A 21329-nucleotide genomic window follows, 5' to 3' on the forward strand; every position below is an offset into this window, starting at 1 on the left:
GGAGGACCATCGCCTTCCCAAGATCGTGTTATATGGCGAGCTCTTCACTGGCCACCGTGACAGAGGTGCACCAAAGAAAAGGTACAAGGACTGCCTAAAGAAATCTCTTGGTGCCTGCCACATTGACCACCGCCAGTGGGCTGATAACGCCTCAAACCGTGCATCTTGGCGCCTCACAGTTTGGCGGGCAGCAACCTCCTTTGAAGAAGACCGCAGAGCCCACCTCACTGACAAAAGGCAAAGGAGAAAAAACCCAACACCCAACCCCAACCAACCAATTTTCCCTTGCAACCGCTGCAATCGTGTCTGCCTGTCCCGCATCGGACTGGTCAGCCACAAACGAGCCTGCAGCTGACGTGGACTTTTTACCCCCTCCATAAATCTTCGTCCGCGAAGCCAAGCCAAAGAAGAAGAACAGGATATGGTGAAAGCAGAGCTAGTTCACTGCAACAATATGACGTTTTGTTATGGTTGCAAAACAAAATCAGAAGGATGCAGATGCCAGAATCTGTCGTCATGATGAAGGGTCTCTGGCCTGCAGAGTGAATGAACCCTGTTCCACTTCCCCAGATGCTGCTGAACCGGCTGAGTGCTTCCACAGTCTCTGTTTTTCATACAAGGTTGCAGTTTGACAGCAAGAGCAGTTATCCACATTCTGATGATTAATTGGATTGAATCTGCTGCTTATGGCTAAGTGGTTGCATGCACAGGAACCTCACATTGGAATCCAAGCCCTCCCTGGCCAGAGCATGAGATCTCTCAGCTAGGGGTGCAAGTTGTACCATTCTCTCCTTGAGCTGTCCAGACAGTAGAGCTTGGAGTGCTCGACCATGGATCCTCTGCAAGATACACCGTCCAAAATAAAAATCAAGTTCCCTTGATCCTTACCTTTCACCCCTCTAGCTTCCTGATTCAGCACATCATTGTCATTTCTCCCATTTACAACACGATCCCACCACTAGTCACATCCTCACCTCCCCACCACTTTCTGCCTCTGTCACTCCCTATGTTTCTACTGAAACTGCAGGAAATGCAACACTGGCTCTTACAACTTTTCCCTCACCATCATCCAAGGTCCTAAACAGCCCATCCAAACAAAGGGGTACAGTTCTACACACACTGACTGTCAGTGGGTACAGTTCCACACACAGTCACTGGGTACAGTTCCACACACGCTGACTGTCACTGGGTACAGTTCAACACACACTGACTGTCAGTGGGTACAGTTGCACACACACTGACTGTCAGTGGGTACAGTTCCACACACAGTCACTGGGTACAGTTCCACACACACTGACTGTCAGTGGGTACAGTTCCACACACAGTCACTGGGTACAGTTCCACACACACTGACTGTCAGTGGGTACAGTTCCACACACACTGACTGTCAGTGGGTACAGTTCCACACACACTGACTGTCAGTGGGTACAGTTCCACACACACTGACTGTCATTGGGTACAGTTCCACACACAGTCACTGGGTACAGTTCCACACACACTGACTGTCAGTGGGTACAGTTCCACACACACTGACTGTCAGTGGGTACAGTTGCACACACACTGACTGTCAGTGGGTACAGTTCCACACACAGTCACTGGGTACAGTTCCACACACACTGACTGTCAGTGGGTACAGTTCCACACACACTGACTGTCAGTGGGTACAGTTCCACACACACTGACTGTCAGTGGGTACAGTTCCACACACACTGACTGTCAGTGGGTACAGTTCCATTGACTGTCAGTGGGTACAGTTCCACACACACTGACTGTCAGTGGGTACAGTTCCACACACACTGACTGTCAGTGGGTACAGTTCCACTGACTGTCAGTGGGTACAGTTCCACACACACTGACTGTCAGTGGGTACAGTTCCACACACACTGACTGTCAGTGGGTACAGTTCCACTGACTGTCAGTGGGTACAGTTCCACACACACTGACTGTCAGTGGGTACAGTTCCACACACACTGACTCAGTGGGTACAGTTCCACACACACTGACTGTCAGTGGGTACAGTTCCACACACTGACTGTCACTGGGTACAGTTCCACACACAGTCACTGGGTACAGTTCCACACACACTGACTGTCAGTGGGTACAGTTCCACACACACTGATTGTCACTGGATACAGTTCCTCACACAGTCACTGAATACAGTTCCACACACACTGACTGTCACTGGGTAAAGTTCCACACACTGTAATTGGATACAGTTCCACACACACTGACTGTCACTGGGTACAGTTCCACACACTGTCATTGTATACAGTTCCACACACACTGTCACTGGCTACAGTTCCACACACAGTCACTAGATATAGTTCCACACACACTGATTGTCACTGGCTACAGTTCCACCCACACTGACTGTAATTGGGGTACAGTACCAAACACACTGTCACTGGGTACAGTTCCACACACACACTGACTGTCACTGGGAACAGTTCCACATTTGCCACAACCACTCTTCTGAATGTAGGAAGCAGAAATAGGCCAATCAGCCCTCCAGCCAGCTGGTATTCTATAAAATAATGGTTGATTCAAGGTGCCCTCAGCCCCTCCCCTTGTCTCCGCACACTACTTGATTTCCCTGTTGTTCAAATGACTGTAAAAACACACCAAAATGCTGGAGGAACTCAGCTGGTCTTTTCAGCATCCATAAAAAACAAAGATATATTGCCAACGTTTCGGGCCTGAGTAGAATGAGCCAGAGCAGAAAATCTCAGAAAGACTCAGAATTTAGAGGATGTTGGCTTGGCAGGGGGGTGGAGGTTAAAATTCAGATCAGCAAAGGGTGTTAATTGGATATGATAAGGGACAAGGTAAGAATTTGTCACGTTTGTGTGAAAGGAGATGAAAGGGAAAGACAGAATTTGGATAAGGTGATGGGGGAAAAAGAGTTGGAGGGTGTTTAACAAAATCCAGAGAAGTCGATATTAATGCCATCTGGTTGGAGGGGGCCCAGTCGGAAGCTGGGGTGTTGTTCCTCCAATTTGTGGGTGTTTGCAGTCTGCCAGTGCATGAGACCATGGAAAGACATGTCGGCAAGGGAATGGGATGGGGAATTGAAATGGGTTGCCACTGGGAGAACCAAACTATTGCGGCAGAGTCGAGATGATTAACGAAGCAATCTCCCAGTCCATCCTCTCCAATGTAGAGGAGATCACAATGGGAGCACCAGATGCAGATATCACCAGAGGGTGTGATGATTCATTAAAGGTAAAAGTTCCATTATTGTCACGTAACATACATGAAATTCTTTAACTTTGTCTACCATAAGGAAGACAGAGAGTTGCCACTTTGTCCAGCGCCCCTCACAGAAAGGAGGCCCCAGTGAGGAACAAACTCATGACCCTTGGTTTACAAGACCAGTGCACGAATCACTGAGCTATTGGAGTCTCTACCTGATGAGCTGAACACCTTTCTTGGCACTTTAAGAACCAAACAGTGCCTACTAGAATCCATGGAAAGGCTGAGGGCCCTGTGATATCTGTCTCTGATGCTGACATCAGAACATCATTCAAAAGGGTGAACCCTCACAAGGCATCAGGCCCTGATGATGTACCTGACAGGGTATTGAAAATCTGTGCCACCCAACTACCCAGAGTGCTCACGGACATTTTCAACCTCTCATTGTGGCAGTCAGAGGTTCCCACCTGCTTCAAAAGGGCATCAATCATTCCGGTACCCAAGAAGAGCAGTGTGAGCTGCCTCAGCATCAACTGCCCAGTAGCACTAACTTCTACTGTGATGAAATTCTTTGAGAGACTGGTCATAGCAAGAATTAACACATACCCAAGTAAAGGTCGACCCACTACAATTTGCCTATTGTCACAATCGCTCCACAGTAGATGCAATATCGCTGGCACTCTACTCAGCTCTGGATCACCTCAAAAACAGCAACTCATACATACGTTTGCTCTTCATAGAGTACAGCTCAGCTTCCAATACCATTATTCTTTCAGTGCTGGTCAAATTGAATTTGGATGCTCTTGAGCTAGCACTGGAAGTCCCAGTCCCAGTGTGACTGGTACGCAGAGCTGTGGCTTAAAGTTCTTGTACTCCATGCCCACTCAGTCAATGTCTCGGTGCAGCTGCCATGGATCTCAGCTGAGTGGGAATTTGAGGCCAAGGTGACTTTACACTTTGCTGGGGTTACTGCAAGGGAGTAGTGCTGCGCTGTGCCCGGGTGAATGAAGCTCTCCAGGCTCCCTGTGTCAAATAGACAGTTCGTGATGTGACCATATACCTCAATGTTCACCATGGCCCTGGCCAGTTGATGTGGGCTATCCTGATCCAGGGTAATCAAAGCCAACATCTGGTCACTGTCTGAGTCGCTGCTGTAGAGTTGGTTTGGGGACAAGATGGCTGCCCCCATGCCACACATGCGGTTCTGCTTCTCACTGCTGGAAGTGATGCCAGAAGTGGTCCCGTCCTGGTTTTCCATCCCCATGGTTCAGCCGAGCCGTTCCCCACAACTGGAAATAGAGCTGGAAATGGCATGATCCAAGATGGTGGCGGCTGCCGGCCACACGCAGCATTGCTGGAGGAAGGTTGGGGCTTACATACCTTTCCATAGTATCCCTTCTTCCCACAGACAGAACATGTAGCGTTTTGGGCCGGGCAGATCTTATGGGGATGTTTCGCGTGGCCGCAGAAGTAGCACTTCCATTGGTTGATGGCAGCAGCGGTAACTGGGACTCCACATCCCAAGATAGCAGTGCCTGTGCTCCCCACATGACGTCCATGTTTCCTGAGAAGACTTTCGCGTTCAGCTGCGCTGTCTCGAGTGCTTTAGCCAGGTCGACAACTTCTTGCAGGCTTTGATCACCCTTTTCCAAGAGTTTCTGATGTGATCAGACTTGAATCCAGCCACACATGCATCACGTATCAGTTCCTCTAAGTGGACAGCAGCAGAGACCTCTCTGCAGCCGCAGGCTCGCCCCAGCTCCACAGGTCCCGCATGTATTCATCCACCGTCTCACCAGTGCTTGTCTATGACTGCTCAGAAGGTAATAGGCATAGACAACATTCGTCAGGGTCTAATACAGGAGCTCCATTGCAGCACAGTAAGTAGTGCAGTCCCTTATTGTCTGAAAAATGTGGTGGCCAACCTGAGTGAAGGGTAGATCTTGTTTGTCTTCCTCACTCTGCACATTGTTGTATATCATGAAAGTGTTGAGGCCGTGCAACCATTGATTGAATTTGACTTGAGGTCTCCGAATCTTTAGGGTCGGTGTCCAGTTTATCTGCCCGTGTTGCCTTGTCCATGGCCCAAAATTTAAGGTGATAAAATTGTAGCACTATCAATCAACCACATTAGACTGAGAGTCGTGATTAATAGGCTTTAATCACCTTAAGACATCAACACATCTCACATGTTGCTGGCCAGGTTTCAAAGCAGGTACTGAGTGAGGAGTTTGGGCGCAACAGCCTTTACGGGGATTTCCAGGGAGGAGTCACAGGTACAGGGGCAGGCCAGCCCATACAGTACATTCATACAGACAGTGCTAATAGCTATACAGTGGTTTCACCACAAGTCAACCAGCTCATCATGGGTTAATGAGGCAGCACAAAGTAGTCATTGATGTAGTGGAGGAAGAGTTGAAAGGCCTTGTCTGTGTAGGCTTGTAGCATGGATTGCTCCACAAAGCCAACAAAAAGGCAGGCATAACTGGGGCCATGCAGGTACCCATGGCTACCCCTTTAACCTGGAGAAAGTGGGATGAGTCAAAGGAGAAAGTATTGAGGGTGAGAACATATTCTGCCAGCTGGAGGAGGGTGGTGGTGGAGGGGGACTGTTTGGATCGATTGTTCAGAGAGTAACGAAGAGCTTTAAGGCCTTCAGTTTGGGGAATGGGGGATGTATAGGGATTGTATATCCATGATAAACATGAGACAATCGAGTTTGGGGAACTGGAATTTGTTTTTTTTTAATTTTTTTATTTTTCACCCCATAAATCACATTAACCATGGTACACACTTTTTCCTTTTCACACATATACAGTGCCATTTTCTCCCCCCCCTCCCTCCTCCCATCCCACCCTCCCTACCTCCCCCCTCCCGTCCATTTAAAGTATACAATCTAGGATACATTAAACCAGTCAGACAATGTTGTCATTCAATAAAAATACACTAGAAATTCTACTGAGTCCATTCTTTTCATTTCCTTTTCCTTCCGTTAACTTAGGTAATGATTGTCCCTGGTAGGTTTTCGCTATTGTATTTAATTTAAGGCTCCCATATTTGTTCAAATATTTCAATATTATTTCTTAAACTATATGATATTTTTTCTAATGGAATACATTTATTCATTTCTATATACCATTGTTGCATTTTCAAATTATCTTCCAATTTCCAGGTTGACGTAATACATTTTTTTGCTACTGCTAGAGCTATCTTAACAAATCTTTTTTGTGCATCCTCCAAATCAATTCCAAATTCTTTGTTTTTTATGTTACTTAGGAGGAAGGTCTCTGGATTCTTTGGTATATTGTTTTCTGTTATTTTATTTAATATCTGATTTAGATCTTCCCAAAATTTTTTTACTTTCTCACATGTCCAGATTGCATGAATTGTTGTTCCTATTTCTTTTTTACATCGAAAACATCTATCAGATACTGTTGGGTCCCATTTATTTAACTTTTGAGGTGTAATGTATAGCCTGTGTATCCAGTTATATTGTTTCATACGTAACCTCGTATTTATTGTATTTCTCATCGTTCCGGAGCATAACTTCTCCCATGTTTCCTTTTTTATCTTTATATTTAAATCTTGTTCCCATTTTTGTTTAGTTTTACCATTTGTTTCCTCATTCTCCTTTTCTTGCAGTTTAATATACATATTTGTTATAAATCTTTTGATTAACATTGTATCTGTAATCACATATTCAAGGTTACTTCCCTCTGGCAAACTCAAACTGCTTCCTAATTTATCCTTCAAGTAGGATCTCAATTGGTAATATGCCAGCGCTGTATCTCCAGTTATATTGTACTTATCTTTCATTTGTTCAAAGGATAAGAATCTATTTCCTGAAAAACAATTTTCTATTCTTTTAATCCCTTTTTTTCCCCATTCTCTAAAGGAAAGGTTATCTATTGCAAAAGGGAATAACTTGTTTTGCGTCAATATTAGTTTTGGTAATTGATAATTTGTTTTATTTCTTTCTTCATGAATCTTCTTCCAAATATTGAGGAGATGATGTAATACTGGAGAACTTCTATGTTGTACCAATTTTTCATCCCATTTATATAATATGTGTTCAGGTATCTTTTCCCCTATTTTATCTAATTCTAATCTCGTCCATTCTGGCTTTTCCTTTGTTTGATAAAAATCTGATAGGTATCTTAATTGTGCGGCTCTATAATAATTTTTAAAGTTTGGCAGTTGCAAGCCTCCTTGTTTATACCATTCTGTTAATTTATCTAGTGCAATCCTCGGTTTCCCCCCTCTCCATAAAAATTTCCTTATTATTTTCTTTAACTCCTTGAAGAATTTCTCTGTCAGTTGTATTGGCAATGCCTGAAATAAGTATAATATCCTTGGAAAAATGTTCATTTTAATACAATTTATCCTTCCTATTAGTGTTAGTGGTAAATCTTTCCAATGCTCTAAATCGTCCTGTAATTTTTTCATTAGTGGATAATAATTGAGTTTATATAGTTGGCCGAGATTTTTGTTTATTTGTACACCTAGGTATCTTATTGCTTGCATTTGCCATCTAAATGGTGATTCCTTCTTAAATTTTGAGAAATCCGCAATATTCATAGGCATTGCTTCACTTTTATTTACGTTTATCTTGTAACCCGACACTTCTCCATATTCCTTCAATTTCTTATATAATTCTTTTATTGATAGTTCTGGTTCTGTTAAGTACACTATAACATCATCCGCAAATAAACTGATTTTATATTCCTTGTCTTTTATTTTTATTCCTTTTATATTATTATCTGTTCTTATCAATTCTGCTAGTGGTTCTATAGCTAACGCAAACAATAAAGGTGATAGTGGGCATCCCTGTCGTGTTGACCTGCTTACGTTAAATTGTTTTGATACATGTCCATTTACTGTCACTTTCGCTAACGGTCCCTTATATAATGCTTTAATCCAATTAATATACTTCTCCGGTAAACTGAATTTTTGCAATACTTTGAACAAATAATTCCATTCTACTCTGTCAGAGGCCTTCTCTGCGTCTAAAGCAACTGCTACTGTTGGTGCTTTATTCCCTTCTACTGCATGAATTAAGTTAATAAATTTACAAATATTGTCTGTTGTGCGTCTTTTTTTGATAAATCCAGTTTGGTCTAGATTTACCATTTTCGGTACATACTCTGCTAATCTGTTTGCTAATAATTTAGCTATTATCTTATAATCTGTGTTAAGTAAAGATATTGGTCTATATGACGCTGGTGTGAGTGGATCTTTCCCTTGCTTTAGTATTACTGTAATTATTGCTGTTTTACATGAATCTGGTAAGCTTTGCATTTTATCAATTACTTTGATTACTTCCAGGAGGGGCGGAATTAATAAGTCTTTAAATGTTTTATAGAATTCTATTGGGAATCCATCCTCTCCTGGTGTCTTATTATTTGGTAATTTTTTTATTATCTCTTGTATTTCTACTATTCCAAATGGCTCTGTTAATTTATTTTGTTCCTCTATTTGTAATTTTGGTAGTTCAATTTTAGTCAGAAATTCATCTATTTTCCCTTCTTTCCCTTCGTTTTTAGTTCGGTATAATTGTTCATAGAATTCTCTAAAGTTTTCCTTAATTTCTTTTGGATTATATGTAATTTGTTTGTCTTTTTTCCTTGATGCCAATACCATTTTCTTAGCTTGTTCTGTCTTAAGCTGCCATGCTAGGATTTTGTGCGTTTTTTCACCTAGTTCATAATATTTCTGTTTTGTCTTCATTATATTTTTCTCCACCTTATATGTTTGTAGTGTTTCATATTTTATTTTTTTATCCGCTAATTCTCTTCTTTTAGTAATATCTTCCTTCATTACTAATTCTTTTTCTATATTTACTATTTCCCTTTCCAACTGCTCTGTTTCCTGATTATAGTCCTTCTTCATCTTGGTTACATAACTTATTATTTGCCCTCGAATGAATGCTTTCATTGCATCCCATAGTATAAACTTATCTTCCACTGATTCCGTATTTATTTCAAAATACATTTTAATTTGTTTTTCAATAAATTCTCTAAAATCCTGCCTTTTAAGTTTCTTTTTTTTTCTTTTCTTTGGCTTGGCTTCGCGGACGAAGATTTATGGAGGGGGTAAAAAAGTCCACGTCAGCTGCAGGCTCGTTTGTGGCTGACCAGTCCGATGCGGGACAGGCAGACACGATTGCAGCGGTTGCAAGGGAAAATTGGTTGGTTGGGGTTGGGTGTTGGGTTTTTCCTCCTTTGCCTTTTGTCAGTGAGGTGGGCTCTGCGGTCTTCTTCAAAGGAGGCTGCTGCCCGCCAAACTGTGAGGCGCCAAGATGCACGGTTTGAGGCGTTATCAGCCCACTGGCGGTGGTCAATGTGGCAGGCACCAAGAGATTTCTTTAGGCAGTCCTTGTACCTTTTCTTTGGTGCACCTCTGTCACGGTGGCCAGTGGAGAGCTCGCCATATAATACGATCTTGGGAAGGCGATGGTCCTCCATTCTGGAGACGTGACCCATCCAGCGCAGCTGGATCTTCAGCAGCGTGGACTCGATGCTGTCGACCTCTGCCATCTCGAGTACCTCGACGTTAGGGGTGTGAGCGCTCCAATGGATGTTGAGGATGGAGCGGAGACAACGCTGGTGGAAGCGTTCTAGGAGCCGTAGGTGGTGCCGGTAGAGGACCCATGATTCGGAGCCGAACAGGAGTGTGGGTATGACAACGGCTCTGTATACGCTTATCTTTGTGAGGTTTTTCAGTTGGTTGTTTTTCCAGACTCTTTTGTGTAGTCTTCCAAAGGCGCTATTTGCCTTGGCGAGTCTGTTGTCTATCTCATTGTCGATCCTTGCATCTGATGAAATGGTGCAGCCGAGATAGGTAAACTGGTTGACCGTTTTGAGTTTTGTGTGCCCGTTGGAGATGTGGGGGGGCTGGTAGTCATGGTGGGGAGCTGGCTGATGGAGGACCTCAGTTTTCTTCAGGCTGACTTCCAGGCCAAACATTTTGGCAGTTTCCGCAAAGCAGGACGTCAAGCGCTGAAGAGCTGGCTCTGAATGGGCAACTAAAGCGGCATCATCTGCAAAGAGTAGTTCACGGACAAGTTTCTCTTGTGTCTTGGTGTGAGCTTGCAGGCGCCTCAGATTGAAGAGACTGCCATCCGTGCGGTACCGGATGTAACATGGGGTTTAATCTCCATCTATACATGGGGTTTAATCTCCATCTATACATTCTTGCAGGGATGTCCTCTAACTTTACTGTCAATATTAAGGGTGAATGGTCCGATAGTATTCTAGCTTTATATTCTGTTTTTTTTACTCTATCTTGCATACGAGCTGATAACAAAAATAGGTCTATTCTTGAGTATGTTTTATGTCTAGCCGAGTAATATGAATATTCCTTTTCCTTTGGGTGTTGTTTCCTCCATATATCCAAAAGTTGCATTTCTTCCATCGATTTAATTATAAATTTGGTTACTTTGTTCTTTCTGTTAATTTTTTTCCCAGTTTTGTCCATATTTGAATCCAAATTCAGGTTGAAATCCCCTCCTATTAATATGTTCCCTTGCGTATCTGCTATCTTCAAAAAGATATCTTGCATAAACTTTTGATCTTCTTCGTTAGGTGAATATACATTGAGTAGATTCGAAAACTCCGAATATATCTGACATTTTATCATTACATATCTCCCTGCTGGATCTATTATTTCCTCTTCTATTTTAAATGGCACATTTTTATTAATTAATATAGCTACTCCTCTTGCTTTTGAATTATACGATGCTGCTGTTACGTGTCCTACCCAATCTCTCTTTAATTTCTTATGCTCCAATTCAGTTAAATGTGTTTCTTGCACAAATGCTATATCAATTTTTTCTTTTTTCAGTAAATTTAGCAGTTTCTTCCTTTTAATTTGGTTATGTATTCCATTAATATTTAAAGTCATATAGTTCAACGTAGCCATTTTATATTTTGTTTATCTTCCCTTTCCGTTTCTCCATCATTACCTTTCCTTCTCATCCATTTCTGTTTTCTTGTTTTGAATCCTTTATAAGACAACATTCCTAAAACATCAAACATTTTCCTTATTCTCCTATTTAAAACTTCTTTAGCCCCAATCCCCCCTTCCCCTCCTGAGTTGTCCTTTATCCCTTGTCGGACAACCACATCTCCCCTCTCCATTTGGATTTGCGAATTCACTCACAAGCGTCAGCTGATTTTGCAGTGACCCCCCCCCCACCCAGCACCCCCCAGAAAAGGTTTCACTTTTCATATGTGACAAAGGTCACTCTTTTAATTCCCTCCTTATTCCCTCTATTCCTTTTCCTTCCCTTATTAATTCTTGTCTATACTATCTATATTTTCCTCTAAATACGGATACATTCATGTATGCACATTATACATATACACACATATACCTCTTTACCCACATACATATAGTTCATGGTCATTTTTACTCTTATTACATGTCTTCATCTCTCTGTTTGTTTTGTAGTTGTTCTGCAAATTTCCTTGCTTCCTCTGGATCCGAGAATAGTTTTTTTTCCATAAGATCGTTTTCGATGTTTTGAACTCCTTCCTCCTCTTCAGGAGTTCAAAACTTATGTCTTTTTAGTTTGCAGTCTTTTGTACTCTCATTACACGTCTTCATCTCTCAGTCTATTTTGTAATTGTTCTGCAAATTTTCGTGCTTCCTCTGGATCCGAGAATAGTCTGTTTTGTTGTCCTGGAATAAATATTTTCAATACCGCTGGATGCTTTAGTATAAATTTATACCCTTTCTTCCATAAAATCGCCTTTGCTGTATTGAACTCCTTTCTCTTCTTCAGGAGTTCAAAACTTATATCTGGATAAATGAAGATTTTTTGCCCTTTGTACTCCAGTGGCTTATTGTCCTCTCTTACTTTTTCCATTGTTTTCTCCAGTACCTTTTCTCTTGTAGTATATCTTAGGAATTTTACTAAAACAGATCTTTGCTTTTTTTGTGATTGTGGTTTAAAGGCCAATGCTCTATGTGCCCTTTCTATTTCCATTTCTTGCTGTAGTTCTGGACATCCTAGGATCCTAGGGATCCAATCTTTATAAACTCTCTCATATTCTTGCCTTCTTCATCTTCCTTAAGGCCCACTATCTTTATGTTATTTCTTCTGTTATAATTTTCCATTATATCTATTTTCTGAGCTAACAGTTCTTGTGTCTCTTTAACTTTTTTATTAGGTTCCTCTAATTTCTTTTTTAAGTCCTCTACCTCCATTTCTACTGCTGCTTCTCGTTCTTGCACCTTGTCCATTCTTTTTCCCATTTCTGATAAGGTCATATCTATTTTATTCATTTTCTCTTCTGTATTGTTTATTCTTCTTCTTAAATCATTAAATTCTTGCGCTTGCCATTCTTTAAATGACTCCATGTATTCTTTAATAAGAGAAAGTATATCCTTTATCTTGCCTTTCCCTTCTTCTTCTATTTCACTGTACTCTTCCTCTTCCTCTTCTTCTTCCTCTGGGTTGGCCATCTGTTGTTTCTTTGTTGCCCTTTTCTTCTCTTCTTTCTTGTTTTCGTTGTCTTCTGTGTTCTCCTCTTGCTGCAGGTGTTCTGCAGCTGTCGTTGCCGGCTGTGGAGATCGACTCCCCAGCTGGTCACCCCTCCCGTCGGTGTGTTTTTTTTCATGCTCATCCGCACATGCACGACTCCTCGCGCATGCGCGGTTGCGCACTTTTACTCGGCTCAGCGAGCCATTTTTGTAGTCCACTTTCTACCGACCTGAGGGAGCGGGTTTCTCTCTCCACCGCGGGCCTCTTTGAACAGGTAAGGCCTTTTCCTTTATCTTCCGTTGTCTTCTCTTCCTCTCTTCTTACCGTTGGTTTCGACTTTTCTTTTTTCGTCGCCATCTTCTTTCCACCTTTATATTCACTTTACTTTGATTTTTATTTCTGTGCCTTTGTGTTTTGCTTTGTTTTTTCTGACTTTTCTGGAGAGGGCTGGAGTTCACCTTCCGGCCACTACTCCATCACGTGACTCCCCAACTGGAATTTGTTGAAGTGATCGAGAGCGTGTGAAGTGTCCTGGATGTAGATGGGGAGGGACTGGACCAGGGAGGGATTAAACAGTGTCGAGGTAAATGGAGGCCAATTTGGTGGGGTAAGAGCACGCGGTCACATTCAAATGTCAGTCCACCTTCACCTTGACATTTTCTTTCTAATTATTCATTCCCCAGCCTCATTCAGTAAGAAACCAACAGTTACATTAGTCATTGTATTCCTGTAGAACAGGGGTGTCAAACTCAAATTCACGGAGGGCCAAAATTAAAAACTTGGACTAAGTCGAGGGCCGAACTAAATATTCATTGAAAATTTTCAACAACATCTGCATGTTTTCTCTTTTTTCAACATATGTAATGTTAAACTTTTTCTTATTAAAATAAATGTTTAATAATAGTTTTGGATAAACCCTTTCCAGAAGCATTAACAAATGAGAAATAAAATATTCAATAAATAATATTTCTCTATAGAGGATTTGTCAAATGTTGCTAGTGTGCTGTCGAATAGTAAAATCTGAGGGCTATTGAGAATGTGGGAGAATAACATGATTCCTGAAACAATCAAATGGGTGACTGATTGTGGGCATGAACTCTAGCATGGTTATTTGCCATGCCCTTTTTCCATTGGTACAGATTTCCTTTGATTTACACACTTTTCAAGTTTTATGCCTAATGAGCTTGTATCCAGGTGCAGGACCATTTTTAACCAGGAATATATTTATCACTGTGACATGAAACTATTGGAAGATCGTTTTATCCTGAGATTAAAGTTCATAATCCTTACTCAGGCCTGTGTGCGGGAGGGCGGGGTTTGCGGGCGATCGGATTGGACAACGACAGTGCGGGGGCATCGGCTCTCGCTGCAGGGCGACATCTCGGCGGATCAGTGGCCCCGTCACCGTGAGTCGCGGGTCGGCCTGCGGCAGGGAGGGGGAGTGGGCAACGGTCCTGGCGAGGTCAGGCCCGAGGCCTCCGGTTCTGGGCGCTGGGAAGTGGCCTTGGCTTCCCCTGACACCGGCCAGGCCCCAAAACCAGAGTCCACGGTGAGACCCTGCAACGTAAACAGAGGAGGTGGGGGCAATTAGCGGGCTGACGCCAATGCATTCTGGGATTTGTTGTATTACTGTGCATGCGCTATACTGGCGCGGCGGCCAGCGGGCCACCTCTAATACATTTTTGAAATGATCTTGTGGGCCAAAAATAATTATATCGCGCGCCAAATTTGGCCCGTGGGCCAGAGTTTGACATGTGTGCTGTAGAAGATCTTACTGTCAATGTTTCTATGGTTTCCTTATTCCTCCTTCTTCTCCTTCTCTATCACTGTATCTTTGGAATCCTTTGTTAAGAATTCCCAATCCTCTGTCCTACCAGTAATCTTTACAACACTGTCTGCCTTAACATTCACTCTGATACCACCCTTATCTTCCTCAAATTAGCCACAGACAATGAAATATACCTGTGCTGAAATTTAGGAAATATCTCCTTCAATGCCTGACACAAACTTTTAGAAAGTTTTCTGGGTAATTTTAGATCTAAAATGGAGACTGTTTTGCAATGCCTGGATAATAATAAAAATTACAATGTTCACTGTGCCTCAGTATAAGAAGCTGGACTCTAAACTCACTCCTCACCCACTGTCCTAGCTGATTATCTTCCCCAATTAACCTTAACCCTTTGCTCTCCTCAATATCATTGTAAATCACCTTTATTTATGTTCAGGACACTACTTTCAAACTCAAGTGTCTCACTCCCAGATTGAATATTAAATCGTGTTGTGCCATGAACACTGTTTCCTAGGAGATCTATTTACTCTGAGAAAATTAATTAATACCAGCTCCAAAACAGCCATCTCTTCAGTTGGTTTCTCAATATATTACTCCAAGACTCAAGCCTCTATAGATTCAAAGTACTTGTCCTCAAAGCTACCCTTTGCTGAATTGATTTGTCAAATTTATATGATGATTAAAATTTCCCCACAATTATTGCAGTATCTTTCTTATACTCCCCATCATTTTTCAATTTATACTCTGTCCTACGGATTAGTTCCTGTCAGGGGGTCCATATACGTATATTTTACATATCTCCACCCACACTGCCTCTGCACCTTGAGCTCCTGAGCCAATATCATTTGTCACTTTGCAGTCAACTCATCATCCATTAAATGTGCCACCCAACTCCTTTTGCTCTCTATTTCCTCCTACAAAATGTCAACATTTTATCATTTTTGACAACATCTGTGTCTCATGGTCTTGTATACAGCACACCTCATGTGTTATTTATTGAAATCAGGGTTAATCCCTGATTTCTGAGACTGCTTGTGTCCAAAAATCCATTGATTGCAGCCTTGAATGCAACAACAGAGCTGGGAACACTCGGCGAGTTAGGCAACATCTGTGGGTCTGCCTGTTGATACCTCACTGTTTTATCTTGCACTAACTACAACTGAGAATATTTATTTACCTTGTCTTTAATATTTATCCTCCCAACAGACCGATGTTAGGGCTTGTCTCAAGAAGGCAGCCAACATCATCATCATACTGGTCACAACCCCTTCTCACTGCCACCTTTGGGAAGAAGGGTTTGGTAATTTTTTGGTAGGAATATATAGGCCAGCACTACACATTCTAGAAGCCTGAAGACTGAAGCCCAGCAGTTGGAGGTTCAAGATAGTTTTTTCCCCAAATGCCTATCAAGCTGTGAAACCCCCCCCCCCCCCACCTTTCTAATCACGAACTACTCTGGGTCGACACTATTCAAACACCATTTTTTTCTTGCACTAACTGTAACTATGAATATTTGATTTATAACCATAACCATATTACCATATGACCACTTACAGCACAGAACAGGCCAGTTCGGCCCTACTAGTCCATGCCGTAGCAAATCCCCACCTTCCTAGTCCCACTGACCAGTGCCCGATCCATACCCCTCTAGTCCCCTCCTATCCATGTAACGATCCAGTCTTTCCTTAAATGTAACCAATGATCCCGCCTCGACCACGTCTGCCGGAAGCTCATTCCACATCCCCACCACCCTCTGCGTAAAGAAATTTCCCCTCATGTTCCCCTTATAATTTTCCCCCTTCCATCTTAAACCATGTTTATCTTTTATATTTTTATATATATTTTCTAGAAAATGGCAGTGCTACCAGAGCTGTTGCCAAGGCAGCGCTGCCACGGGTGTGGACCCATGGAGAATAGGGAGTGGAGACACTGCACTCCCACGGGGTCCAACTGCTGTCAGGTCTCTGCAGGCATTAAATGGCCCGTTAATGAAGCCAATGGTGATTTTGTTTAAAAATTCCGCGACCGCAGGTTCTGGGCCCAAATTGGTGCTACTTCTGATAGGCGGCATCACAAAGGGTTGCAGACTCCAGGCCACCAGAAAATGGGGAGAACATTTCCCCCTCCCCCCATTTGAGAAGAAGCAGAGGAGACGACCCATGGGACAGTGACCATGGCAGCGGACCAGTGAGGGGTTCTGAAGCTGAAGCACACACAGGCAGCAGGCTGAAGGCAAATCAAGATGAGGAACCCCCCATGCAGACTGTAGGCTGCTGGTGACAGGGCAGCATTAAGGTAGTGTGGGGCTCGTAGCATATATTATAAAATGGCCCAAAATATAAAGGGGCATACGTGGTCAGCACCACACCCCTCCCCTGAGAGAGTTTCTGATGCTAATCCTCCATGTCCATTTTGGAAAGTTTGAAAGAGTTCTTAATTATGATGTTAGCTTTCTCAGATCACGATCTATTGGGTGATTACATCTTTGATGAAAGGTTTAATAATTTTTGCTCCCACCTGTTAAGCTTTCATGTTTCCCACCAATTCCCCACCCCCAAACCCAAACAGTTAGATAACACTGATAGAATTACTTACTTCAAGGTATCAATTTCAAATGTCAAAAGTATTCACTCTAGAAGTGTGCGCATTTCTTTCACAAATTGTACAGCAGTGATGAGATACCACACACCCAAAGTCTGTGTTAATAACCCCGATCAAAGGTGATCATTGGTTAAAATTGTAGAGCAGTGATGAGATACCACACACCCATAGTCTGTGTTAATAACCCCGATCAAAGGTGATCATTGGTTAAAATTGCTATCCTTGCAGCTATGAAATACCGATTTTGGTGGTGATTCTCTGTCTTCCTTACGGTTGACAAAGTTAAAGAATTTCATGTATGTTACATTCTAAAACAGTATTACATTCCAATAACTTATGGGAGTGTGGTATCTTATAGCCATTGCACAGATGAAATCAAAAATATTTGCATTAAACATCCAGTTAGTCGGTCATCATTCTTAGAACATAAAGTAACAGAGCAAGTCAGCAAGCATTGAATGTGTTGCCCTTGAAAATGCAGGGCCCATAACATATGCTACCTTTGCTACTATGTTAATCCGGCACTAGCTGGCGACTGGTCAAAGCTGTGGACTGCTAGAGACTGGCTGGAGACTGGCTGAAGGGGTACCAGGTATAGAAACCGGAATATGAGAGGGTGCCAAGGGCACTGAAGGTTTCCTGATCGTACTGGAGCTCGAGATGCTGATAATTTGGCAGCTGTGTCCTCCTACTCGGTTGGGGACAGCCACAACCATTCCCAATACAGTTTGGCAGCTGAGAATCTCAACAATTACAACCAGGGCTGTTACAGACTTTATCAAAACAGCTGTGGATGAGTGTGTTCCCACCAAACCGTTTACAGTTTTCCCCAACCAGAAGCCCTGGAGGAACAATGAAATCTGGAATCTGCTGAGAGCCAGATCACAGTCATTTAAATCATAAGGATTGGTAAGAACATCTCCACAATCTCCATCAGTACCAGAGCACTGCAAGGCTGTGTTCTTAGCCCCCTGCTCTTCTCACTTTACACTTAAGGCTATGTGGCTCGGTACAACAGTAACACCATCTACAAATTACCATGTAATGGTCGTATAAAGAAAAGTGATGATTCAGCATAGAGGAGTAAGATTGAAAACTTGGCTGAATGGTGCACCAACAATAATCTTGCACTCAATGTCATCAAAACTAAGGAGCTGATTATTGACTTCAGGAAGGGAAAAACCAGAGATTTACAATCCAGTGATCATTGGGGGATCAGAGGTGGAGAAGGTGAGCAAATTTAAGTTCTCGGGAGTCACTATCTCACAAGATCTTTCCTGGATCCAACATACTAATAGCATTGTGAAGAAAGCATGTCAGCACCTCTACTTCTTCAGAAGTTTGCGGAGGTTTGGTATAACACCAAAAACTGGCAAATTTCCATAGATGTGTGGTAGAAAATGTGCTGACCGGCTGCATCATGATCTAGTATAAGGACACCAATACCCCTGAGCGTAAAGCCCTGCAAACAGTAGTGGACATTGCCCAGGACATCACAGGCAAAACCCTCCCCACTGTTGAGAACATCTACAGGGAACTCTGACATCAGAGAGCAGCAGCAATCATCAAGGATCCACACCACCCAGCACATGCTCTGTTCTCACTGCTGCCATCAAGTAAAGGTACAGGTGCCACAAGACTCACACCACGAGGTACAGGAACAGATTTTACCCCTCCACCATCGGACTCCTTAACAACAAACTCAATCAGGGACTTGTTTAAGTGCACCTTATTGGTTTTTAAAATTTCTCTGCTTCACACAGTTTGTTTACATTCATTATCTGCTTACAGTTCTTTATTTGTTTACATGTATACACTGTGTACAGGTTCTTTTTTGCACTACCATGAAGTGGTAATTCTCCCTGGCCCGCAGAAAAAGAATCTCAGGGTTGTATGTGATGTGTATGTACTCTGACGGGAAATCGAAAATGTGAAGGTACAAGCAAAATGTAGTCAGGTGCCATAAGGAAAGTTTTGGGCACCTGCTGACATTTTGCTCAATGCTTGATGAAGGGCTCAAGCCCAAACATTGGTTATGCATCTTTGCCTGTGCTCGATAAAGGTTTGACTGTTTGACGCCCTGAGTTTCTCCCGCATTGTGTTTTTACTGGGTACACTCAGACTCGGAGGGAGAGTGTTCTGAACTATGCCTCGCCTAAACCAATGCGAGGCCATTCGATGGGCTGAACGGCCGGACACTGGCTGGGCTGAAGCGCTTCTCGTCACGGAGGGCAGTGATAGGTCATCTGACCTGATCGTTCTCTCCGAGAACAGCCAATCAAAGACCGCATCGACAAACTAATCACAGATTGCCGTCCTCCCTCAGTGCACCAATCAGAATCGACGTATCAATCCGGCGAATCGGGTGGAGCGAGCCACGCCACCCGACCAATGGGTGAGCACGTCGAGATCTGGCGCGATCCGGTCTGATCCGGCCTGCTCCTGGCGTGCGGGGCGGATCCGGACCGGGAGCGGAAATGGTGTGGGGGAGGCCCTGCGAGTGGGCCTGAGGAGACGCAGCAGTGGGGTGCAGCCCACTTCCCGACTCTGGTGCTTAAAGGGACTGCCCAAGACGCTTGGAGCATGAGCCGGGCCGGAAGGTCATCGCAGCACAACCATGGTGAGTGCAACTTGGATCCGCGGGGCCGGAGCCTAGCCGAGGCGAGGCCTCTCCGAGAGCCCGGCTTGTCCCAGGTTGGGTGGCCCTTTCCTTCCTAGAGCCGTGCAGATGCAGTCCGGCCTGGTTTAGTAACTGACGCCCCAGCAAGTCGGTGTTCCAGGTGTCAGTGTTGCTCACTGCTGAGTGTTTCCATGCAAATCCCCACAGGCTCTCACCCATGCCTTCGGATGAAATGCAGCTGACCTCGTTCCCTTCTGTGAATTTGCAACTGAGCTGGAAGTGTTGTCTTCTCATATCTAATGTCATTGAAGATTCAGCTTGGCACTCATGGCCATAGAAAGAATTAGCTCTTAAATAAGCCCTTCCGTTCATCAAGTCTCTGCTGACTAACTCCCCATTTACGCAAATTCTACGTTATTCCCATTTTTAAAAAGACCTTTCTCACATTCCCACCAACTCTCTGGATTACACCACTTGACCACACATTAGGTGTAATTTACATTTGGCAATCAACCTACCAACCCGGGATGTTGGGGGAAACTGCTGTGATCACAGAGAAATTGTGCAAACTCCACACAGGCATCTGCCAGAGTAGGGATTGATTTTGGGCCTGTGGCCTCGGAAACTGCAGTCCAAGTCAGCATGATGATACCAAGGACCTGGTTCAGTCCTGATCTTGAGTGCTTTCAGTGTGGAGTTTGCATGTTTTCCTGTGGGTGTTGATTGACTCTGTGCTCTGGCTTTCTCCTGCAACTGGGTGATATGCTGGTTGGATCCTTGGGTGTGGGGAAATTTTCCCTCTTAATGTTGGAAAGTGACACACAAATTGAAGGAGAGTAGATGGTTAAATGAGAGAGAATAATTTGTACGGAGACGGAAAATAAGGGACTGGGGTAGTCACATTGGTCTGCTGGAATGGACCTAGGAATGGGTTAGAGCAGCCATTCTCAACCATTTTTGGTGATGACCCCCTTGGTGCACTGTTCAAAATTTATGGGTCCCTTCCCTGTGAAGCAGTCAAGTTTAGATGGGGAAAAAACACAATGCTGGAGAAACTCAGCAGGTCAAACAATATATATGGCAAATATAAAGATATATAACCAATGTTTTGGGCTTGAGACCTTCATCAAGGTTGGCTTCTTCTGTACTTTTTACTGACTACATAAAATTAAAGCTTTTACTCTGAGCATAACAACTGTGGGTTGTGATTCCAGAACAAACAAATAGGAAATCATACTTTCTGAACATGGAGGAAAGAAGAAACCATGAATGTACATATACAATTTCTTTTAAAGATTCTTTGATCTGCTTTATACATAATGAATTATTAGGGAACTTTGAACTCGAGGATATGAAAATTTGATTTAAAAATCTTATAAAATGAAAATTGTAGTGAGTTCCTTGAGCTTGATGTTCCTGTGCAAGTTTTTTGACATCAAGTTCCAAATTGGATAGTGATGGGCAAAGGTCATCTCTTAAATTTAAATTTTTTAATGTACATTTTAAATTTAGACAGACAGCATGGTAACAGGCAATTTCGGTCTATGAGTCTGTGCTGCCTATAATTAACACCCCATTAACCTATATTCCTGGTACGTTTTGAATGGTGGGAGGAAACCAGAGCCCCCAGTGAAAATCCA

At 43.1% G+C, this 21329-nt stretch overlaps 1 protein-coding gene across 17 annotated transcripts in view; it reads left to right on the top strand.

Moving 5' to 3' along the window:
- Positions 1-21329, top strand: part of xpo6 (exportin 6) — a 291971-nt gene that overhangs the window by 148580 nt on the left and 122062 nt on the right. For 3 of the 17 annotated variants that reach the window (XM_069905281.1, XM_069905297.1, XM_069905295.1), the window contains exon 1: positions 19473-19689. The exons of 10 other annotated variants lie outside the window; for them this stretch is intronic. In XM_069905281.1, the coding sequence (XP_069761382.1) occupies positions 19687-19689 (3 nt within the window). In that variant the 5' untranslated portion in view covers positions 19473-19686. Of the gene's footprint in view, positions 1-19468; positions 19690-21329 lie in introns of those variants that run through there. 4 more of the 17 variants (XM_069905298.1, XM_069905296.1, XM_069905294.1 and 1 more) reach the window with 4 other exon arrangements.

The sequence above is a fragment of the Narcine bancroftii genome, chromosome 12 (genome assembly GCF_036971445.1).
Source record: "Narcine bancroftii isolate sNarBan1 chromosome 12, sNarBan1.hap1, whole genome shotgun sequence".
Taxonomy (NCBI): Eukaryota; Metazoa; Chordata; class Chondrichthyes; order Torpediniformes; family Narcinidae; genus Narcine; species Narcine bancroftii.